The 24,794-nt window shown below is 59.2% G+C and overlaps 1 protein-coding gene across 2 annotated transcripts; it reads right to left on the bottom strand.

Annotated features, from left to right (window-relative positions):
• Positions 1-391: 391 nt before the first annotated feature.
• On the bottom strand, positions 392-24,411 carry LOC117009750 (glutamate receptor ionotropic, NMDA 2D-like). Of its 2 annotated transcripts, XM_033084075.1 has the most exons (12): positions 23,989-24,411; positions 21,846-22,438; positions 20,438-20,552; positions 16,524-16,735; positions 13,242-13,398; positions 11,123-11,233; positions 10,525-10,567; positions 8,785-8,910; positions 6,538-6,767; positions 4,953-5,113; positions 2,147-2,334; positions 392-679 (listed from the first exon to the last, which is right to left on the bottom strand). In XM_033084075.1, exons 1-12 carry the CDS (start codon positions 24,394-24,396, stop codon positions 426-428), a joined length of 2,598 nt encoding a protein of 865 aa, XP_032939966.1. In that variant the 5' UTR covers positions 24,397-24,411; the 3' UTR covers positions 392-425. The 2 variants fall into 2 exon arrangements, with proteins under 2 accessions (XP_032939966.1, XP_032939964.1); XM_033084073.1 differs by lacking the exon at positions 10,525-10,567 and having other exon boundaries at positions 11,080-11,233.
• Between the last annotated feature and the right edge of the window lie 383 nt (positions 24,412-24,794).

The following is a 24,794-nucleotide window of genomic DNA, read 5'->3' as shown; positions in this document are numbered from 1 at the left end:
CTGTCCCCAATCCCCCCCAGTGTCCCCAATGTCCTCAATGTCCTCAGTGTCCCCAATGTCCTCAATCCCCTCAATGTCCCCAATGTCCCCTCAGTGTCCCCAGTGTCCCCATGTCCCCAATGTCCCCAATGTCCCCAATCCCCTCAATGTCCCCAATGTCCCCAGTGTCCCCAATGTCCCAAATCCCCTCAGTGTCCCCAATGTCCCCGCTGTCCCCAATGTCCCAAATCCCCTCAATGTCCCCAATCCCCTCAATGTCCCCTCAGTGTCCCCAATGTCCCCTCAGTGTCCCTACCCTGCTGATGGCCAGCAGGCAGCGCAGCCGCCCCGCTGTCCCCAGGTGCCGCAGTTTCCAGTGCACCAGGTGTCCCCAATGTCCCCAATCCCCTCAGTGTCCCCAATGTCCCCAGTCCCCCACAGTGTCCCTAGATGTCCCCAATGTCCCCTACCCTGCTGATGGCCAGCAGGCAGCGCAGCCGCCCCGCTGTGCCCAGGTGCCGCAGTTTCCAGTGCACCAGGTGCTCCCAGGCGAACACGAGCAGGCTCAGCCCCATGGCCACCAGCAGCATGTAGAACACCCCGGCCATGTTGTCGATGTCCAGTTTGCTGGACATCACCTCCAGCTTCTCCTGGTGACAGATCCCCGAGAGCCACAGGCGCTCCAGCATCTCGATCTCGTCTGGGGAGGGGGGGAAAGAGGGGTCAGGGGTCTGGGGGTCAGCTCAGGGGTCTGGGGGTCATTTCAGGGGTCCTGGGGGTCATTTCAGGGGTCTGGGGGTCAGTTCTGGGCGTCAGAGGGTCATCTTGGGGGGTTTGGAGGTCATTAAAGGGGGTCTGGGGGTCATTAAAGGGGGTCTGGGGGTCATCTGGGGGGTCTGGGGGTCAGCTCAAGGGGTCTGGGGGTCAGCTCAAGGGGTCTGGGTGTCATTTCAGGAGGTCTGGGGGTCACCTTGGGGGTTTGGAGGTCATTAAAGGGGGTCTGGGGGTCATTTCAGGGGGTTTGGGGGTCAGCTCATGGGTCTGGGGGTCATCTCGGGGGGTCTGGGGGTCATCTCGGGGGGTCTGAGGATCATTTCAGGGGGGTTTGGAGGGTCTGGGGGTCAGCTCAGGGGGTCTGGGGGTCATCTTGGGGGTTTGGAGGTCATTTCAAGGGGTCTGGGGGTCAGTTCTGGGGGTCTGGGGGTCAGCTGGGGGGGTCTGGGGTCAGCTCAGGGGGGTTTGGAGGGTCTAGGGGTCAGCTCGGGAGGTCTGGGGGTCATTTCAGGGGTCTGGGGGTCATTTCAGGGGGTTTAGGGGTCATTTCAGGGCATTTGGAGGTAATTTCAGGGGGTCTGGGGGTCAGTTCTGGGGGTTAGAGGTCATTTCAGGGGTCTGGGGGTCAGTTCTGGGGGTTAGAGGGTCATCTTGGGGTTCTGGGGATCATTTCAGGGGGTCTGGGGGTCAGCTCAGGGGGGCTGGAGGTCATTTCAGGGGGTTTAGGGGTCATCTTGGGGGTTTGGAGGTCATTAAAGGGGGTCTGGGGGTCATCTGGGGGGTCTGGGGGTCAGCTCATGGGTCTGGGGGTCAGCTCAGGGGGTCTGGGGGTCATTTCAGGGGGTTTAGGGGTCATTTCAGGGCATTTGGAGGTTATTTCAAGGGTCTGGGGTCAGGTCATGGGTCTGGGGGTCATTTCAGGCGGTCTGGGGGTCAGTTCTGGAGGTTAGAGGGTTATCTTGGGGTAATCTTGGAGATTTGGGGGTCCTGGGGGTCATCTTGGGGGGTCTGGGGGTCAGCTCAGGGGTGTTGGGGGTCATTTCAGGGGGTCTGAGGGTCAGCTCATGGGTCTGGGGGTCATCTCAAGGGGTCTGGGGGTCAGTTCTGGGGGTTAGAGGGTCATCTTGGGGGTTTGGACGTCAGTTCATGGGTCTGGGGGTCATTTCAGGGGGTCAGAGGATCAGCTCGGGGGGTCTGGAGGTCATTTCAGGGGGTCTGGGGGTCATCTTGGGGGGTCTGGGGGTCCTGGGAGTCACCTCAGGACACCCTAAACCTCCCAAAACCCCCCCCCAGAACCCCTCCAGGACCTCCTGAGAGCCTCCAAACCCACCAAAGACCCCCCCAAAACCCCCCCAGGACCCCCAAAACCCCTCGAGGACCCCTCTGAACCCACCATCCCCCAGGAGCTGGAGCAGGGCCAGGTCCACGGGCCGTTTCCAGCGCGATCCCCGCTGCAGGGCGATGCCATAGCCCGTGGAGGCGAACACCTTGCCCGAGCCGATGGTGACGAGCTTGCAGCCCTCCTCCTTGCGGGCCATGTAGTTCAGCACGGCCGCGTCGTAGATGAAGGCGTCCAGTTTGCTGGGGACACGCCCACAGCGGCCTGAGCCACGCCCACAGGGGATAGGCCACGCCCACGGGGTGATAAGCCACGCCCGCCTGCACTAAGCCACGCCTATGGGCATTAAACCCCGCCCACAGCACAGAAATCCCGCCCATAGAAAATAAACCACACCCACAGAATATAAACCACATCCACAGCCTCACCTGTGCATTAAACCCCGCCCAGAGCTCAGAAACCCCACCCATAGAGAATAAACCACACCCACAGACTATAAACCCTACCCACAGCACATAAACCCCGCCCACAGAGAATAAACCACGCCCACAGACTATAAACCCCACCCACAGCCTCACCTGTGCATTAAACCCCGCCCATAGAAAATAAACCACACTCACAGCACATAAACCACGCCCACAGCCTCACCTTGGCATTAAACCCCGCCCACAGCCTCACTTGGGCACTAAACCCCACCCACAGCCTCACCTGTGCATTAAACCACGCCCACAGCATCACCTATGCATTAAACCCCGCCCACAGCACAGAAACTCCGCCCACAGCCTCACCTGTGCATTAAACCCCATCCACAACCTCACCTGTGCATTAAACCCCGCCCACAGCACAGAAACTCCGCCCACAGCCTCACCTGTGCATTAAACCCCATCCACAACCTCACCTGTGCATTAAACCCCGCCCACAGCCTCACCTGTGCATTAAACCCCGCCCACAGCACAGAAACTCCGCCCACAGCCTCACCTGTGCATTAAACCCCACCCACAGCATCACCTGTGCATTAAACCCCGCCCAGAGCCTCACCTGTGCCTTAAACCCCGCCCACAGCCTCACCTGGGCACTAAACCCCGCCCACAGCCTCACCTGTGCATTAAACCCCGCCCACAGCACAGAAACCCCGCCCACAAAACATAAACTCCGCCCACAGCCTCACCTGGGCACTAAACCCCGCCCACACATCATAAACCACGCCCACAGAACAGGAACTCTGCCCACAACACATAAACCACGCCCACACCTGTACTAAACCCCGCCCACAGCCCCGAACCGCCATTTTCTCAACCTGTTCCCCATTTTCTCCCCCATTTTCCCCCCGTATCCCATTTTTTACCCCGTTTTTTTCTCTGTACCCCATTATTTCCCCCATACCCCATTTTTTACCCCATTATTCCCCCCATACCCCATTTTTAACCCCGTTTTTTCCACTGTACCCCATTATTTCCTCTACATCCCATTTTTACTCCATTTTTTTCCCCCATGTACCCCATTATTTCCCCTCTTTACCCCATTTTTTACCCCATTATTCCTCCTCATAACCCAGTTTCCCCCCTGTACCAAATTATTTCCCCCATACCCCGTTTTTTACCCCATTTTTACCCCATTTTTTCCACCTGTACCCCATTTTCCCCCATTTTTTTCACTGTACCCCATTATTTTCCCCCTGTACCCCATTATTTCCCCCATACCCCATTTTTACCCCATTTTTCCCCCCTGTACCCCATTATTTCCCCCATACCCCATTTTTTACCCCATTATTTCCCCTTTATACCCCATTATTTCCCCATGCCCCATTTTTTACCCCATTATTTCGCCCATACCCCATTTTTTACCCCATTATTTCCCTCATAACTTACTTTTTACTCCATTTTTTTCTCCCTGTACCCAATTATTTCCCCCCTGTACCCCATTTTCCCCCCATTTTTTCCCTGTACCCCATTATTTCCCCCCTGTACCCCATTATTTCCCCCCTGTACCCCATTATTCCCCCCTACACCCCATTATTTCCCCCCACACCCCATTTTTACCCCATTTTCCCCCCATTTTTTCCCCCTGTACCCCATTATTCCCCCCCTGTACCCCATTATTTCCCCCATATCCCATTTTTTACCCCATTATTTCCCCCCGTACCCCATTTTTTACCCCATTTTTTCACTGTACACCATTTTTTTACCTCATTTTTTTCACTGTACCCCATTTTTTTCACTGTACCCCGTTTTTTTCTCACTGTACCCCATTTTTTTCCCCCATTTTTCCCCCATACCCTATTTTTTCCCCCGTTTTTCTCACTGTACCCCGTTTTTTTCCCTGTACCCCATTTTCACCCCATTTTTTTCCCCCCCTGTACCCCATTATTTCCCCCCCATACCCCCATTTTTACCCCGTTTTTTTTTCCCTGTACCCCATTATTTCTCCCATACCCCATTTTTTACCCCATTTTTACCCCGTTTTTTCCACCGTATCCCATTTTTTACCCCATGATTCCCTCTCATAACCCCTTATTTCCCCCCTGTACCCCATTTCTTCCCCCGTTTTTCTCACTGTACCCCATTTTTTTCTCACTGTACCCCATTATTTCCCCCATACCCCATTTTTACCCCATTATTTCCCCCTGTACCCCATTATTTCCCCCTGTACCCCATTATTTCTGCCTGTACCCCATTTTTTACCCCATTTTTTTCTTCCTGTACCCCATCATTTCCCCCCTGTACCCCATTTTTTACCCCATTATTTTCCCCCATACCCCATTATTTCCCCCATACCCCATTTTTACCCCATTATTTCCCCCATACCCCATTTTTTACCCCATTATCCCCCCATTTCCCCCCGTTATTCCCCCCGTCCTTACCCTGTTTTGAGGTGCTGCAGCGCGTCCTCGACGCCGCGCTGGTTGTAGCGCACCATGTAGCTGTGCATGGCCGGGTAATTGCTGCGGATGTTCTTCTCCGTGCTGCCGTTGGGCACCGTGCCGAACTTCAGCGGGGGGTACTGCTCCTGGGGCCGCTGGAACTGAGACACAAAAACCAAAAATGGGGTCAGCACACCAAAAAATTGGGGTCAGCATCCCAAAAATCCCCAAAACAACCCAAAATTTGGGGTCAGCACCCCAAAAAATCCCAAAAACAACTCAAAAATTGGGGTCAGCACCCCCAAAAATCCCAAAAACAACCCAAAATCGGGGTCAGCACACCAAAAAATCAACCCAAAAATCGGGGTCAGCACCCACAAAAATCCCAAAAACAACCCAAAAATGGGGTCAGCACCCCAAAAAACAGGGTCAGCACCTCAAAAATCGGGGTGAGCACCCCAAAAAATTCTAAAAACAACCCAGAAATCGGGGTCAGCACCCCCAAAAATCCCAAAACCGACCCAAAAATGGGATCAGCATCCCCAAAAATCCCAAAAACAACCCAAAAATTGGGGTCAGCACCCCCAAAAATCCCAAAAACAACCCAAAAATGGGGTCAGCACCCCAAAAAATCGGGGTCAGCACCCCAAAATCGGGGTCAGCACCCCCAAAAATCCCAAAAACAACCCAAAAATCGGGGTCAGCACCCCCAAAAATCCCAAAAACGACCCAAAAATCGGGGTCAGCACCCCAAAATTTGGGTCAGTACCCCATAAACATCCCAAAAACAACTCAAAAATGGAGTCAGCATCCCCAAAAAATCCCAAAACAACCCAAAAAATCGGGGTCAGCACCCCAAAAAATCCCATAAACAACCCAAAAATGGGGTCTGCACACCAAAAATTGGGGTCAGCATCCCCAAAAATCCAGCAGATTGAAGCACCCAATGTCCCAAATGTCCCCAGTGTCCCAAATCCTCCCAATGTCCCCAATCCCCCCAATCCCCCAATGTCCCCTCACTGCCCCCAATGTCCCCTCACTGCCCTCAATGTCTCCTCACTGTCCCCTCACTGTCCCCAATCCCCCCAATGTCCCCAATCCCCCAATGTCCCCAATCCCCCAATGTCCCCAGTGTCTTCTCACTGTCCCCAATTCCCCCAATGTCCTCACTGTCCCCAGTGTCCCCAACCCCCCCAGTGTCCCCAATCCCCCTCAATGTGCCCCAATGCCCCCCAATGTCCCCAGTGTCCCCAATACCCCCAGTGTCTCCACTCCCCACAATGTCCCCAATGTCCCCAAATGTCCCCTCACTGTCCCCAATCCCCCAATCCCCCCCAATGTCCCCAATGTCCCCTCACTGTCCCCAATCCCCAGTGTCCCCTCACTGTCCCCAATCCCCCAGTGTCCCCAATGTCCCCAATGTGCCCAACCCCCCAGTGTCTCCAATTCCCCCAATGTCCCCAAGTGCCCCCCAATGTCCCCTCACTGTCCCCAACCCCCCAATCCCCCCCAATGTCCCCAATCCCGTCACTGTCCCCAATGTCCCCTCACTGTCCCCACCCCCGCGGTGTCCCCGCGGTGTCACCTTGCGGTCACTCAGGCCGGACACGGTGTCCACGTACTCCTCCTGGATCATGAAGGCCGCCAGGTTGGCCGTGTAGCTGGCCAGGAAGATGACGGCGAAGAAGGCCCAGACCAGCACCATGATCTTGGACGTGGTGCCCTTGGGGTTCTCCACAGGCACAGAGTTATTGAACACCAGCGCCCAGAGCAGCCAGATGGATTTACCGATGGTGAACGTGGAGCCACCCGCGCCTGGGGACAGGGAGGGGACAGCTGGGGTCACACAGGGACAGGGGACACTGAGAGGGTCACCCAGGTGACACCAGGGCCCAGAGTAGCCAGATGGATTTACCGATGGTGAACGTGGAGCCACCCGCCCCTGGGGACAGGGACAGGGTCACACGGGGTCAGCTGGGGTCACCCGGGGACAGGGGACACTGAGAGGGTCACCCAGGGACAGGGGACACCCAGGTGACACCAGCGCCCAGAGCAGCCAGATGGATTTACCGATGGTGAACGTGGAGCCACCCGCCCCTGGGGACAGGGACGGGGTCACCCGGGGTCATCTGGGGTCACCTAGGGTCACGGAGGGTCAGGGGACACCCAGGTGACACCAGGGCCCAGAGCAGCCACATGGATTTACTGATGGTCAATGGGGAGCCACAAGGGACAGGGGACAGGGAGGGGTCACCCAGGGTCAGCTGGGGTCACCCAGGGTCACTCAGGGACAGGGGACACCATGGGGTCACTCAGGTGACACCAGCGCCCAGAGCAGCTGATGGATTTAATGATGGAGCCACCGGCCCCTGGGGACAGGGAGGGGACAGCTGGGGTCACCTGGGGTCATCTGGGGTCACGCAGGGACAGGGGACACTGACAGGGTCACCCAGGCACAGGGGACACCCAGGTGACACCAGGGCCCAGAGCTGCCACATGGATTTAATGATGGAGCCCCTGGCGCCTGGGGATGGGGACAGGGTCATCTGGGGTCACCTGGGGTCATCTCGGGTCACCCAGGGTCACCCGGGGTCACCTGGGAACAGGGGACACCCAGGTGACACCAGGGCCCAGAGCAGCCAGATGGATTTACCGATGGTGAACGTGGAGCCACCCGCCCCTGGGGACAGGGAGGGGACAGCTGGGGCCACCCAGGGACAGGGGACACTGAGAGGGTCATCTGGGGTCACCCAGGGTCACCCAGGGACAGGGGACACCACGGGGTCACCCAGGTGACACCAGGGCCCAGAGCAGCCAGATGGATTTAATGATGGAGCCACTGGGGACAGGGACAGGGAGGGGACAGCTGAGGTCAGCTGGGGTCACCCGGGGTCAGGGGACACTGAGAGGTCACCCAGGGACAGGGGACACCACAGGGTCACCCAGGTGACACCAATGCCCAGAGCAGCTGATGGATTTGTCACTGGTCAGTGCGGGGCGCCCAGTGCTGGGGGACACTGGGGGGACACTGGGGACACTGGGGTCACAAGGGGACACTGAGGGGTCACTGGGGACACTGAGGGGACACAGGGGACACTGAGGGGACACTGGGGACAGGGGTCACCTGGGGACACCGAGGGGACACTGAGGGGTCACTGGGGTCACAAGGGGACACTGGGGATACTGAGGGGTCACTGGGGGGACACTGAGGGGTCACTGGGGACACTGAGGGGACACTGAGGGGACACAGGGGACACTGAGGGGTCACTGGGGACACTGAGGGGACACTGAGGGGTCACCTGGGGTAACAAGGGAACACGGAGGGGTCACTGGAGTCACAAGGGGACACCGAGGGGTCACTGGGGACACCGAGGGGTCACTGGGGTCACAAGGAGACACTGAGGGGACACCGAGGGGACACTGAGGGGTCACTGAGGACACCTGGGGTCACAAGGGGACACTGAGGGGTCACTGGAGTCACAAGGGACACAAGGGGACACCAAGGGGTCATCGGGGGTCACAAGGAGACACCGAGGGGACACTGAGGGGTCACTGGGGAGAATAAAGGGGACACTGAGGGTCACAAGGGGACACTGAGGGGACACAGGGGACACTGAGGGGACATTGGGGACACAGGGGACAGGGGTCACCTGGGGACACGCATGGGTCACTGGGGTCACAAGGGGTCACCTGGGGTACAAGGAGACACTGAGGGGACACTGAGGGGACACTGAGGGGACACTGGGGATACTGAGGGGACACCTGGTGACACCGAGGGGACACAGGGGACACAGGGGACACTGAGGGGACACAGGGGACAGTGGTCACTCACGTTGGCCGCTGGCCAGGCTGCGGTTGTAGCCCACGGGGCTGAAATACTCGAAGATGAAAACGGTGACGGCCACCACGGTGAGACACATGACAAACATCATCACCCACACGGCCGGGCTGTAGGGCTCTGAGGGGACATTGGGGACACTGAGGGGACATTGGGGACAAACATCATCACCCACACGGCCGGGCTGTAGGGCTCTGAGGGGACATGGGGACATTGGGGACACTGAGGGGACACTGGGGACATTGGGGACAAACATCATCACCCACACGGCCGGGCTGTAGGGCTCTGAGGGGACATGGGGACATTGGGGACACTGAGGGGACATTGGGGACAAACATCATCACCCACACGGCCGGGCTGTAGGGCTCTGAGGGGACATGGGGGACATTGGGGACACTGAGGGGACACTGGGGACAAACATCATCACCCACACGGCCGGGCTGTAGGGCTCTGAGGGGACATGGGGACACTGAGGGGACATGGGGACATTGGGGACACTGAGGGGACATTGGGGACAAACATCATCACCCACACGGCCGGGCTGTAGGGCTCTGAGGGGACATTGGGGACACTGAGGGGACACTGGGGACAAACATCATCACCCACACGGCCGGGCTGTAGGGCTCTGAGGGGACATGGGGACATTGGGGACATTGGGGACACTGAGGGGACATTGGGGACAAACATCATCACCCACACGGCCGGGCTGTAGGGCTCTGAGGGGACATGGGGACATTGGGGACACTGAGGGGACATTGGGGACAAACATCATCACCCACACGGCCGGGCTGTAGGGCTCTGAGGGGACATTGGGGACACTGAGGGGACATTGGGGACAAACATCATCACCCACACGGCCGGGCTGTAGGGCTCTGAGGGGACATTGGGGACACTGAGGGGACATTGGGGACACTGAGGGGACATTGGGAACACTGGGGACATGGGGACATTGTGGACACTGAGGGACATGGGGACATTGGGGACACTGAGGGGACATTGGGGACATTTGGGACACAAGGAGGGTTGGGAGGGTCCCAGTAGGGATTTGGGGTTTTGGGGTTTTTGGGGAATTCCCAGTCAGGATTTGGGGTCAGGATTTGGGATTTTTGGGGTTTTTGGGGTCAGGATTTGGAGTTTTGGGGTTTTTGGGGTGTCCCAGTCAGGATTTGAGGTTTGGATTTGGGGTTTTTGGTGGTTTTGGGGTCAGGATTTGGGGTTTTTGGGGTCAGGATTTGGGGTTTTTGGGGTGTCCCAGTCAGGATTTGGGGTCAGGATTTGGGGTTTTTGGGGTCAGGATTTGGGGTTTTGGTGGATCCCAGTCAGGATTTGGGGTTTTTGGGGTTTTTGGGTACCCAGGATTTGGGGTTTCTGGGGTCAGGATTTGGGGTTTGTGGGGTGTCCCAGTCAGGATTTGGGGTTTTTGGGGTCAGGATTTGGGGTTTGTGGGGTGTCCCAGTCAGGATTTGGGGTTTTTGGGGTCAGAATTTGGGGTTTTTGGGGTCAGGATTTGGGGTTTTTTGGGTACCCAGGAAGGCCGAGGGTGACACGGTGCCGTTGCTCCTGGACACCATGACGCTGATCCCGGTCAGGATTTGGGGCTGGGATTTGGGTTGGGATTTGGGTTTTTGGGGTCAGGATTTGGGGCTGGGATTTGGGGTTTTTGGGGTGCCCCAGTCAGGATTTAGGGTCAGGATTTGGGGTTTTTGGGGTCAGGATTTGGGGTTTTTTGGGTACCCAGGAAGGCAGAAGGTGACACGGTGCCGTTGCTCCTGGACACCATGACGCTGATCCCGGTCGGGATTTGGGGTTTAGGGGATCCCAGGTGGGTCAGGATTTGGGATTTGGGGTTTTTGGGGTCAGGATTTGGGGTTTTTGGGGTTTTTGGGTACCCAGGAAGGCCGAGGGTGACACGGTGCCGTTGCTCCTGGACACCATGACGCTGATCCCGGTCGGGATTTGGGGCTGGGATTTGGGATTTTGGTGGATCTCAGTCAGGTTTGGGTTGGGATTTGGGTTGGGATTTGGGGTGTCCCAATCAGGATTTGGGGTTTTTGGGGTGTCCCATTCAGGATTTGGGGTCAGGATTTGGGATTTGGGGTTTTTGGGGTCAGGATTTGGGGTTTTTGGGGTTTTTGGGTACCCAGGAAGGCCGAGGGTGACACGGTGCCGTTGCTCCTGGACACCATGACGCTGATCCCGGTCGGGATTTGGGGCTGGGATTTGGGGTTTTTGGGGTGCCCCAGTCAGGATTTGGGGTCAGGATTTGGGGTTTTTGGGGTTTTTGGGTACCCAGGAAGGCCGAGGGTGACACGGTGCCGTTGCTCCTGGACACCATGACGCTGATCCCCGTCTCCACGAAGGGCACCGAGAAGTCGATGATCTCAGAGCGCTCCTCGTTGATGGTCAGCGAGCCGATGGCCATGTCCGCGCGCCGGTAAAACACCTGGGGAGGGGTCAGTGGGTGTGGTCAGTGGGCGTGGTCAGTGGGTGTGGTCAGGGCGTGGCCATAAAACATTTTTGGGGTCACCCCATGCCCTCCCTGACCCCATTTTCCTGACCCACAGGGGTCTCACCCCAATGCCATGGGGTCTCCATGGTGGGTTTGGGGCATTTTTGGGGTACAGAGGGTGGTTTTTGGGATACTGGGGGGTGTTTTTTGGGGTACAGGGAGTTATTTTTGGGGTTAGAGGGGTTTGTTTTTGGGGTACTGGGGGTGTTTTTTGGGGTACTGGGGGTATTTTTTGGGGTACTGGGGGTATTTTTTGGGGTCCAGGGTGATATTTTTGGGCTCCAGGAGTATATTTTGGGGGTCCAGGGTGCTGGTTTTTGGGGTCCAGGGTGATGTTTTGGGGTCCAGGGTGATGTTTTGGGGTCCAGGGTGATGTATTTTGGGGTCCAGGGGGTTATTTTTGGGGTCCAGGGTGATGTTTTTTGGGATACAGGGCTGGTTTTTGGGGTCCAGGGATGCATTTCGGGGTACAGGGATGTATTTTTGGGGTCCAAGGTGATGTTTTTTGGGCTCCAGGATGATATTTTTGGGGTCCAGGGGTTATTTTTGGGGTCCCACCTCACCCACCATGCCGTTCCAGACCCCTTGATGGGGGTTCCATGGCAGGTTTGGGGTTATTTTTGGGTTCCAGGGTGATATTTTCGGGTTCCAGGAGGTTATTTTTGAGCTCCAGGGTGATGTTTTTGGGCTCCAGGGCTGGTTTTTGGGGGTCCAAGGGTGGTTTTTGGGGGTCCAGGGGTGCATTTCAGGGTCCAGGGTGATGTTTTTGGGCTCCAGGGCTGGTTTTTGGGGGTCCAGGGTGATATTTTTGGGGTCCAAGGTTATTTTTGGGGTCCCACCTCGCCCACCATGCCATTCCAGACCCCTTGATAGATCCATGGGGTCTCCATGGCAGCTTTGGGGTTATTTTTGGGTTCCAGGGTGATATTTTTGGGGTCCCACCTCGCCCACCATGCCGTTCCAGCCCCCTTGATGGGGTTCCATGGCAGGTTTGGGGTTATTTTTGGTTCCAGGGCTGTTTTTGGGGTCCCACCTCGCCCACCATGCCGTTCCAGACCCCTTGATGGGGTCTCCATGGCAGCTTTGGGGTTATTTTTGAGTTCCAGGGTGATATTTTCAGGTTCCAGGGGCTTATTTTTGAGCTCCAGGGTTGGTTTTCGAGGATCCAGGGTTGGTTTTGGGGGGTCCAGGGTTGGTTTTGGGGTGTCCAGGGGTTATTTTTGGGGTCCCACCTCGCCCACCATGCCGTTCCAGCCCCCTTGATGGGGTCTCCATGGCAGATTTGGGGTTATTTTGGGGGTCCAGGGCTGTTTTTGGGGTCCCACCTCGCCCACCATGCCGTTCCAGACCCCTTGATGGGGTCTCCAGGGCAGGTTTGGGGTTATTTTTGGGGTCCCACCTCACCCACCATGCCGTTCCAGACCCTTTGATGGGGTCTCCATGGCAGCTTTGGGGTTATTTTTGGGTTCCAGGGTTATTTTGGGGTCCCACCTCGCCCACCATGCCGTTCCAGCCCCCTTGATGGATCCATGGGGTCTCCATGGCAGCTTTGGGGTTATTTTTGGGTTCCAGGGTGATATTTTTGGGGTCCCACCTCGCCCACCATGCCGTTCCAGCCCCCTTGATGGGGTCTCCAGGGCAGCTTTGGGGTTATTTTGGGTTTCAGGGTTATTTTGGGGTCCCACCTCGCCCACCATGCCGTTCCAGCCCCCTTGATGGGGTTCCATGGCAGGTTTGGGGTTATTTTTGGTTCCAGGGCTGTTTTTGGGGTCCCACCTCGCCCACCATGCCGTTCCAGACCCCTTGATGGGGTCTCCATGGCAGGTTTGGGGTTATTTTGGGGTCCCACCTCGCCCACCATGCCGTTCCAGACCCCTTGATGGGGTCTCCACGGCAGCTTTGGGGTTATTTTGGGTTCCAGGGGTTATTTTTGGGGTCCCACCTCGCCCACCATGCCGTTCCAGACGCCGTCGATCTTCTTGCCGTGCTTGCCGTTGGTCACCAGGTACAGGTCGTAGGTGAAGCCGAGCGCCCGCGCCAGGCGCTTCAGGATGTCGATGCAGAAACCCTTGCAGCATTTCTTCTCGAACGGGGCCGGGCTGCGGGGGCACCCCAAAAGTGGGACACCACAAAATGGGGGGGACACACCAAAGGGGTTTTGGGGACACCCCAAAATGGGGGGACAAACCCAGGGTGCTGGGGACATCCCCAGAGTGATGGGGACACCCCCAGGGCCTTGGGGACAAACCCAGGGTGATGGGACACCTCAAAATGGGGGGGATACCCCAAAGGGGTTTTGGGGACACCTCCAGGGTTTTGGGGACACCTCCAGAGTGGTGGGGACACCCCCAGAGTGCTGGGGACACCCCAAAAGCGGTTTTGGGGACACCCCAAAAGTGGTGGTGACACTCCCAGGGTTTTAGGGACACCTCCAGAGTGGTGGGACACCCTAAAAGTGCTCGGGACACCCTCAGGGTCTTGGGGACACCCCCGGGATTTTGGGGACACCTGCAGGGCCTTGGAGACACCCCCAGAGTGGTGGGGACACATCCAGGGTTTTGGGGACACCTCCAGAGTGGTGGGGACACCCCAAAAGAGGTTTTGGGGACACCCCAAAAGTGGTGGTGACACCTCCAGGGCCTTGGGGACACCCCAAAAATGGTGGGGACACATCCAGGGGCTTGGGGACACCCCCAGAGTGATAGGACACCCCAAAAGTGGGGAGGGGACAAACCCAGGGTTTTAGGGACATCCTCAGGGTTTTGGGGACACCCCCAAAGTGCTGGGGACACCCCCAGGGCCTTGGGGACACCCCAAAAGTGGTGGGGACACCCCCGGGATTTTGGGGACACCCCAAAGGTGGGGGGGACACATGCAAGGTTTTGGGGACACCCTCAGGGTCTTGGGGACAAACTCAGGGCCTTGGGGACACCCTCAGGGTTTTGGGGACACCCCAAAGGGGTTGTGGGGACACCCCCAAATTTGGGACAACCCCAGGGCAACAGGAACAAACCCAGGGTGATGGGACACCCCAAAAGTGGTGTGACATGCCAAAGGGGTTTTGGCGACACCCCAAAATAAGTGGGGACACCCTAAAAGTGCTGGGGACACCCTCAAGGTCTTGGGGACAAACCCAGGGTGATGGGACACCCCAAAATGGGGGGGGACACCCCAAAGGGGTTTTGGGGACACCCCCAGGGCCTTGGGGACACCCCAAAAGTGGTGGGGACACCCCCAGGGTGGTGGGGACAGCTCAAAAGTGCTGGGGACACCCTAAAAGTGGTGGGGACACATCCAGGGTTTTGGGGACAAACCCAGGGTGGTGGGGACACCCCAAAAGTGTTTTGGGGACACCCCAAAAGTGGGGGGGGACAAACTCAGGGCTTGGGGACACCCTCAAAGTGATGGGGACACATCCAGGGCCTTGGCGACACCCCCAGAGTGATGGGACACCCCAAAAGTGGGGGGGACACCCCAAAGGGGTTTTGGGGACACCCCAAAAGTGGGGGGGACAAACCCAGGGTTTTAGGGACAACCCCAGGGTTTTGGGGACACCCCCAAAGTGCTGGGGACACCCTTAGGGTTTTGGGGACACCCCCAGAGTGATGGAGACACCCCCAGGGTGGTGGGGACACCCCAAAAGTGGGGGAGACACCCCAAAAGTGCTGGGGACACATCCAGGGTTTTGGGGACACCCAAAAAGTGGAGGGGACACCCCAAAAATGGGTGGGGACACCTCCAGGACTTTAGGGACATCCTCAGGGCCTTGGGGACACCTCCAGGGTTTTGGGGACACCCCCAGGGTTTTGGGGACACCTCCAGGGCCTTGGGGACACTCCCAGAGTGATGGGGACACCCCCAGGGTGGTGGGGACACCCTCAGGGTTTTGGGGACACCCCCAGGGTGGTGGGGACAAACCCAGGGGTAACAATGACACCTCCAGAACACAGCTGTGTCCCCACCCCTCCCAGGTGTGTCCCAGGTGTGTCCCTGCTGTGTCCCCACCCCTCCCAGGTGTGTCCCTGCTGTCCCAGGTGTGTCCCTGCTCTGTCCCAGGTGTCCCAGGTGTGTCCCTGCTGTCCCTGCTCTGTCCCAGGTGTGTCCCAGTTGTGTCCCAGGTGCGTCCCTGCCCTGTCCCAGGTGTGTCCCTGCCCTGTCCCCACCCCTCCCAGGTGTGTCCCTGCTGTCCCAGGTGTGTCCCTGCCCTGTCCCAGCTCTGTCCCCACCCCTCCCAGGTGTGTCCCAGCTGTGTCCCAGGTGTGTCCCCACTCCTGGCAGGTGTCCCCACCTGGCGGTGCGGTTGAGCTGGCGCCGGCAGGGCACGGAGTCGCGGATGCAGGTGTGTCCCCATCCCTCCCAGGTGTGTCCCCAGGTGTGTCCCTGCCCTGTCCCAGATGTCCCTGCTGTCCCCACCTGGCGGTGCGGTTGAGCTGGCGCCGGCAGGGCACGGAAGTCGCGGATGCAGGTGTGTCCCTGCTGTCCCAGCTCTGTCCCCACCCCTCCCAGGTGTGTCCCAGCTGTGTCCCAGGTGTGTCCCCACTCCTGGCAGGTGTCCCCACCTGGCGGTGCGGTTGAGCTGCCGCCGGCAGGGCACGGAGTCGTGGATGCAGGTGTGTCCCCACCCCTCCCAGGTGTGTCCCCACCCCTCCCAGGTGTGTCCCAGCTGTGTCCCCACCCCTGGCAGGTGTCCCCACGCAGGGCACGGAGTCGCGGATGCAGGTGTGTCCCTGCCATGTCCCAGGTGTGTCCCTGCCCTGTCCCCACCCCTGGCAGGTGTCCCCACCTGGCAGTACGGTTGAGCTGCCGCCGGCAGGGCACGGAGTCGCGGATGCAGGTGTGTCCCTGCTGTCCCAGCTCTGTCCCCACCCCTCCCAGGTGTGTCCCAGGTGTGTCCCAGGTGTGTCCCTGCCCTGTCCCCACCCCTGGCAGGTGTCCCCACCCGGCGGTGCGGTTGAGCTGGCGCCGGCAGGGCACGGAGTCGCGGATGCAGGTGTGTCCCCACCCCTCCCAGGTGTGTCCCCACCCCTCCCAGGTGTGTCCCAGCTGTGTCCCTGCCCTGTCCCAGGTGTGTCCCTGCCCTGTCCCAGCTCTGTCCCCACCCCTCCCAGGTGTGTCCCCACCCCTCCCAGGTGTGTCCCAGGTGTGTCCCTGCCCTGTCCCAGCTGTGTCCCTGCCATGTCCTTGCCCTGTCCCCACCCCTGGCAGGTGTCCCAGGTGTCCCCACCTGGCGGTGCGGTTGAGCTGGCGCCGGCAGGGCACGGAGTCTCGGATGCAGGTGCCGGTGCTGGGGTCGATGTTCTCCACGATGACGAACGGCCGCTCCTCCAGCGTGGCCACCGTCAGGTGCCGCCCGTCCTCCACCGGCTGCAGGAAGCGCCCGTAGCGCGACCACACCGGGTACTTGAGCCTCAGCACCTGCTGCTCCCAGCTGCCCACCTGGGGACATTGGGGACAGCTGTGACCATGGAGGTGTCACTGTGACAGGTGTGACCATGAAGGTGTCACTGTGACAGGTGTCACTGTGACAGGTGTGACCACACCGGGTACTTGAGCCTCAGCACCTGCTGCTCCCAGCTGCCCACCTGGGGACATTGGGGACAGGTGTGACATTCACAGGTGTGACCATGGTGGTGTCACTGTGACAGGTGTGACTGTGACAGGTGTGACCATGGTGGTGTCACCGTGACAGGTGTGACCACACCGGGTACTTGAGCCTGAGCACCTGCTGCTCCCAGCTGCCCACCTGGGGACATTGGGGACAGCTGTGACATTCACAGGTGTGACCACACCGGGTACTTGAGCCTCAGCACCTGCTGCTCCCAGCTGCCCACCTGGGGACATTGGGGACAGGTGTGACCAGGGAGGTGTCACTGTGACCATGGAGGTGTCACTGTGACAGGTGTGACCATGGTGGTGTCACCGTGACAGGTGTGACTGTGACAGGTGTGACCATGGAGGTGTCACTGTGACAGGTGTGACCACACCGGGTACTTGAGGCGCAGCACCTGCTGCTCCCAGCTGCCCACCTGGGGACATTGGGGACAGGTGTGACATTCACAGGTGTGACACTCACAGGTGTGACAGGTGTCACCATGGTGGTGTCACTGTGACAGGTGTGACTGTGACAGGTGTGACCTTGACAGGTGTGACCGTGACAGGTGTGACCATGGAGGTGTCACTGTGACAGGTGTGACCATGGGGGTGTGACCATGGAGGTGTCACTGTGACAGGTGTGACCAGGGAGGTGTCACTGTGACAGGTGTGACTGTGACAGGTGTGACCATGGTGGTGTCACTGTCACAGGTGTGACCATGACAGGTGTGACCATGGAGGTGTCACTGTCACAGGTGTGACCATGGAGGTGTGACCATGGAGGTGTCACTGTCACAGGTGTGACCATGGAGGTGTGACCATGGAGGTGTCACTGTGACCATGGAGATGTCACTGTAACAGGTGTGACCATGACAGGTGTCACAGGTGTGTCCATGACAGGTGTGACATTCACAGGTGTGACCACACCGGGTACTTGAGGCGCAGCACCTGCTGCTCCCAGCTGCCCACCTGGGGACATTGGGGACAGGTGTGACATTCACAGGTGTGACATTCACAGGTGTGACCACACCGGGTACTTGAGCCTCAGCACCTGCTGCTCCCAGCTGCCCACCTGGGGACAGGTGTGACCATCACAGGTGTGACCATGGTAGTGTCACCGTGACAGGTGTGACTGTGACAGGTGTGACCATGGAGGTGTCACTGTGACAGGTGTGACCACACCGGGTACTTGAGGCGCAGCACCTGCTGCTCCCAGCTGCCCACCTGGGGACATTGGGGACAGGTGTGACATTCACAGGTGTGACACTCACAGGTGTGACAGGTGTCACCATGGTGGTGTCACTGTGACAGGTGTGACTGTGACAGGTGTGACCTTGACAGGTGTGACCGTGACAGGTGTGACCATGGAGGTGTCACTGTGACAGGTGTGACCATGGGGGTGTGACCATGGAGGTGTCACTGTGACAGGTGTGACCAGGGAGGTGTCACTGTGACAGGTGTGACTGTGACAGGTGTGACCATGGTGGTGTCACTGTCACAGGTGTGACCATGACAGGTGTGACCATGGAGGTGTCACTGTCACAGGTGTGACCATGGAGGTGTGACCATGGAGGTGTCACTGTCACAGGTGTGACCATGGAGGTGTGACCATGGAGGTGTCACTGTGACCATGGAGATGTCACTGTAACAGGTGTGACCATGACAGGTGTCACAGGTGTGTCCATGACAGGTGTGACATTCACAGGTGTGACCACACCGGGTACTTGAGGCGCAGCACCTGCTGCTCCCAGCTGCCCACCTGGGGACATTGGGGACAGGTGTGACATTCACAGGTGTGACATTCACAGGTGTGACCACACCGGGTACTTGAGCCTCAGCACCTGCTGCTCCCAGCTGCCCACCTGGGGACATTGGGGACAGGTGTGACATTCACAGGTGTGACCATGGGGGTGTCACTGTGACAGGTGTGACAGGTGTCACCATGGTGGTGTCACTGTGACAGGTGTGACCATGGAGGTGTCACTGTGACAGGTGTGACCACACCGGGTACTTGAGGCGCAGCACCTGCTGCTCCCAGCTGCCCACCTGGAGACAGGTGAGACATGGAGGTGTGACCATGGTGGTGTCACTGTGACAGGTGTGACCATGGTGGTGTCACTGTGACAGGTGTGACAGGTGTGACCATGGAGGTGTCACTGTGACAGGTGTCACCATGACAGGTGTGACCAGGGAGGTGTCACTGTGACAGGTGTGACCATGGCAGGTGTGACCATGACAGGTGTGACCATGGAGGTGTCACCGTGACAGGTGTGACCATGACAGGTGTGACCATGGAGGTGTCACTGTGACAGGTGTGACCATGGAGGTGTGACTGTCACAGGTGTGACCATGACAGGTGTGACCATGGAGGTGTCACTGTCACAGGTGTGACTGTGACAGGTGTGACCATGGTGGTGTCACTGTCACAGGTGTGACCATGGAGGTGTGACCATGGAGGTGTCACTGTGACAGGTGTGACCGTGACAGGTGTGACCGTGGTGGTGTCACTGTGACAGGTGTGACCATGACAGGTGTGACCCTGACAAGTGTGACCATGGAGGTGTCACCATGACAGGTGTGACCATGAGGGTGTCACTGTGACAGGTGTGACTGTGACAGGTGAGACCACCTGTCCCCCTGGTGGCACCGCTGTCCCCCTGGTGGCACCCCTGTCCCCTTGGTGACATTCCTGTCCCCCTGGTGACCCCCCTGCCCCCCTTGGTGACACTTCTGCCCCCCTTGGTGACACTGCTGTCCCCCTGGTGACATCTCTGTCCCCCTGGTGACCCCCCTGTCCCCGTGGTGACATCCCTGTGCCCCTGGTGACACTGCTGTCCCCTGGTGACAACCCTGTCCCCTTGGTGACACTCCTGTCCCCTGGTGGCACTGCTGTCCCACTGGTGACAGTCCTGTCCCCCTGGTGGCACTCCTGTCCCCTTGGGTGACACCCCTGTCCCCCTGGTGTCACTCCTGTCCCCCTGGTGACACTCCTGTCCCCCCCCCCGGTGACACCCCTGTCCCCCTGGTGACACTCCTGTCTCCCAGGTGACACCCCTGTCCCCCTGGTGTCCCCCCTGTCCCCCTGGTGGCACTCCTGTCCCCCTGGTGACCTCCCCTATCCCCTGGTGACCCCCCCTATCCCCTGGTGACACCCCTGTCCCCCCTGGTGACACTCCTGTCCCCCTGGTGACCCCCCTGTCCCCCCTGGTGACACTCCTGTCCCCCCTGGTGTCACTCCTGTCCCCCCCCCCGGTGACACCCCTGTCCCCCTGGTGACACTCCTGTCTCCCAGGTGACACCCCTGTCCCCCTGGTGTCCCCCCTGTTTCCCTGGTGGCACTCCTGTCCCCCCTGGTGACCCCCCTGTCCCCCCTGGTGACATCCCTGTCCCCCTGGTGGCACTGCTGTCCCCCTGGTGACCCCCCTGTCCCCCCGGTGACACTCCTGTCCCCCCTGGTGTCACTCCTGTCCCCCTGGTGACACTGCTGTCTCCATGTGTGACCCCCCTGTCCCCCTGGTGACACTGCTGTCCCCTGGTGTCACTCACCACCTCCCAGGTGCGCTCCTTGCTGAGGGACAGCACGACCAGCGAGGGGTTCACCAGGTACCCGTCCTCGTTGAAGGAGAAATCCTTCTGTCCCCACGAGATGTTCATGAAGTACCTGGGACAAGTGCCACTGTCACCTGGGTGTGGCCATTGTCACCTGGGTGTGGCCCCTGTCACCTGAGTGTCCCCAAGCACATCCAGACCCACCCAGCTGTGCTCAGTGCAACTGGCTCTAACCCCACCAGTGTCCAGAGTCACCCAAATGTCCCCAAATGTCCCCAAACGTGTCCAGAGCCACCCAATCCAACCCAACCAAAGCTGAACAGTGTCTGGTGTCACCCAGCTGTCCCCAACCCAACCCCAACTGTGTCTGGTGTCACTCAGTTGTCCCCAACCCAAACCATGTCTGGTGTCACTCAGTTGTCCCCAACCCAAACCGTGTCTGGTGTCACCTGAATGTCCCCAACCCAACTGTCCCCAACCCAACTGTCCCCAACCATACCTAGAGTCACCTGAATGTCCCCAAGCAAACTGTCCCCAACCCAACTGTTTCCAACCATGTCTAGAGCTGCCTGCATGTCCCCAACCCAACTGTCCCCAACCCAACTGTCCCCAACTCAACCATGTCTAGAGCCACCTGAATGTCCCCAACCCAACTGTCCCCAACCCAACTGTCCCCAACTCAACCATGTCTAGAGCCACCTGAATGTCCCCAACCCAACTGTCCCCAAACCAACCATCCCCAAACCCAGGAGTCCCCAATCCAACTGTCCCCAAACCCAAGAGTCCCCAACCCAACTGTCCCCAAACCCAAGAGTCCCCAACCCAACTGTCCCCAAACCCAAGAGTCCCCAACTCAACTGTCCCCAAACCCAAGAGTCCCCAACCCAACTGTCCCCAAACCCAAGAGTCCCCAACTCAACTGTCCCCAAATCCAAGAGTTCCCAACCCAACTGTCCCCAAACTCAAGAGTCCCCAACCCAACCGTCCCCAAACTCAAGAGTCCCCAACCCAACTGTCCCCAAACTCAAGTGTCCCCAACCCAACTGTCCCCAAACCCAAGAGTCCCCAACCCAACTGTCCCCAAACTCAAGAGTCCCCAACCCAACTGTCCCCAAACTCAAGAGTCCCCAACCCAACTATCCCCAAACTCAAGAGTCCCCAACCCAACTGTCCCCAAACTCAAGAGTCCCCAAACTCAAGAGTCCCCAACTCAACTGTCCCCAAACCCAAGAGTCCCCAAACTCAAGAGTCCCCAACTCAACTGTCCCCAAACTCAAGAGTCCCCAGTCCAACTGTCCCCAAACCCAACTGTCCCCAACCATGTCTAGACCCACCCTAACGTCCCCAACCCAATCCCAGCCATGTCTGGTGTCACCCGAATGTCCCCAACCCCTCCCCTCCCCACCTGTGCAGGTTGTCGTTGATCTGGCTGACGTTGGGCGCGCGGCAGTCGTTGTTGAACTCGGGGATGAAGCCGTAGTCGCGCAGCAGCGCCTCGGCGCCCTTGGCCACGATGGCCACGCCGTTGCGCACGCGGTGCTGCAGGTCGTCGCGCCAGCCGGCCGACAGCACGGCGAACAGCCCGGCGGGCGCGTGCTCGGGCAGCTGCTCGCTGCCCCCCAGGTTGGTGCCCACCACGAACCAGACGTAGCCCGGCCCGGCCAGGCCGGCGTCGCGCGCGGCGCGGAACACGGCCTCGGCCTCGTCGCGCGAGCAGTAGAGCAGCCGGATCTGCGCCGACACCTCGCGCAGCTGCCGGCGCGTGCGCGCGCCCTCGGGGTCGTCGGTCAGGTTCAGGGTGACCACGCCGCGGTGCTCCCAGCCGATGAAGCTGCTGTCGGTCAGCACCTCCACGTAGTCCACGAAGTCCTCGTAGCCCGGCAGCAGCGTGGTGACCACGGCGAAGGACGTCCAGTCGTACTCCTCCAGCACCTCGAAGATCACCTGGAGCTGCTGCTCCGTGGAGGAGCCCAGCTGGAGGAAGGTGGAGCCCTTCTCCTGTGGGGGGGGACACGGGGAGGGGACAGGGGGGGACACAGGGTGGGGACAGTCACGGTGGGGACAGCTGGGAGACGCTGGATGGGGGTGGGGTCAAGAGGGGAACAGGGGTGGGGCTTGGGGACAGTTGGGTGGGTCTAGACATGGTTGGGGTCAGTTGGGTTGGGGACATTCAGGTGGCTCTAAACATGGTTGGGTTTGGGGACAGTTGGGTTGGGGACATTCAGGTGGCTCTAGACATGGTTGGGGACACTTGGGTTGAGGACATTCAGGTGACTCCAGACACAGTTTGGGTTGGGGACACTTGGGCTGGGGACAGTTGGGTTGGGGACATTCAGGTGGCTCTAGGCATGGTTGGGGACAGTTGGGTTGGGGACAGTTTGCTTGGGGACATTCAGGTGGCTCCAGACATGGTTGAGATTGGGGACAGTTGGGTTGGGGACATTCAGGTGACACCAGACATGGCTGGGGTTGGGCTGGGGACAGTTGGGTTGGGGACATTCAGGTGGCTCTAGGCATGGTTGGGGACAGCTGGGTTGGGGACATTCAGGCGACACCAGACATGATTTGGGGACATTCAGGTGACACCAGATATGGTTGGGTCAGTTTGGGCTGATTTGGTGACATCCAGGTGACACCAGACACGGTTTGGGGACATCCAGGTGACACCAGACACAGCTGGGATCAGTTTGGGCACAGCTGGCTGGCTGTGGACACATCTGGGGACATCCAGGTGACACCAGACATGGTTTGGGTTGGCTGCATTGGGCACATCCAAGTGACACCAGACACAGTTTGGGTTGGGTTGGGGACATTCAGGTGACACCAGACACGGTCTGGACTGGGTTGGGCACAGCTGGGTGACACCAGACATGGTTTAGGTTGGGGACATCCAGGTGACACCAGACACAGTTGGGTCAGTTTGGGCACAGCTGGCTGGCTCTGGACACACCTGGGGACATTCAGGTGACACCAGACACAGTTGGGGCTGCATTGGGCACATCCAGGTGTCACCAGACACGGTTTGGGGACATCCAGGTGACACCAGACACAGCTGGGTCAGTTTGGGCACAGCTGGCTGGCTCTGGACACACCTGGGGACATCCAGGTGACACCAGACATGGTTGAGGTCAGTTTGGGCACAGCTGGGTGACACCAGACACGGTTTGGGCTGGGTTGGTGACATTCAGTGACACCAGACACAGTTTGGGCTGGCTTGGGGACATACAGGTGACACCAGACACAGCTGGGATCAGTTTGGGCACAGCTGGCTGGCTCTGGACACATCTGGTGACATTCAGGTGACACCAGACACAGCTGGGTCAGTTTGGGCACAGCTGGCTGGCTCTGGACACATCTGGGGACACCCAGGTGACACCAGACACGGTTGAGGTCAGTTTGGGCACAGCTGGGTGGCTCTGGACACATCTGGGGACATCCCCATGACCCTAACCACGACCAAGCTCAGCTACCCCCGCCCTGAGCACTCTGTCACCTCCATCCCCACTCAGGGCCACCTCTTTGTCCCCACCCGCGCCCGGCGCCGTCACCTTGGGCGTGAGCACGATGGCGGAGCCGCCGTTGACGCCGATGATGGGCACCGAGGTCTGCGCCGAGATGAAGTCGAGGATCTGCGCCACGGCCTCGGAGCGCGTGTCGTCCTCGAACACCACGCCGTGGATGCGCAGCGACGACAGCACGTCGCACAGCCGCACGATCAGGCTGCGCGGGTTGGTGTCGTTCAGCACCACCCCCACGGGGTTCACGTCCAGGGAGAAGTTCTGGAAGGTTCCGGGCGCCAGGCGGGGCCCGGCGGGGCCGTAGGAGGCGCCGCTCAGGATCACGGCCACGTTCAGGGTGCGGCGCGGCGCCGCCGGCGGCTCCAGGAAGGGGCTGGCGCAGGCCAGGGCCAGGGCGAGCAGCATCCTGCCGGCGGGCGCGGGCAGCGCGGGGCTCATGGTGCCAGCGCCGCTGCGGCCTGCGGGAAACCAGTATAAACCAGTATAAACCAGTATAGACCAGTAACTGATCACCAGTGACACCAGTAACACCAGTACAGGGCGAGCAGCATCCTGCCGGCGGGCGCGGGCAGCGCGGGGCTCATGGTGCCAGCGCCGCTGCGGCCTGAGGGAAACCAGTACAAACCAGTATAAACCAGTATAGACCAGTACAGACCAGTATAAACCAGTATAGACCAGTAACTGATCACCAGTAACACCAGTAACACCAGTACAGGGCGAGCAGCATCCTGCCGGTGGGCGTGGGCAGCGCGGGGCTCATGGTGCCAGCGCCGCTGCGGCCTGTGGAGAACCAGTATAAACCAGTATAGACCAGTATAGACCAGTACAGACCAGTA

The sequence above is a fragment of the Catharus ustulatus genome, chromosome 35, assembly GCF_009819885.2.
Source record: "Catharus ustulatus isolate bCatUst1 chromosome 35, bCatUst1.pri.v2, whole genome shotgun sequence".
In the NCBI taxonomy this organism is placed as follows: Eukaryota; Metazoa; Chordata; class Aves; order Passeriformes; family Turdidae; genus Catharus; species Catharus ustulatus.
This window is presented reverse-complemented; position numbering and strand designations above follow the sequence as displayed.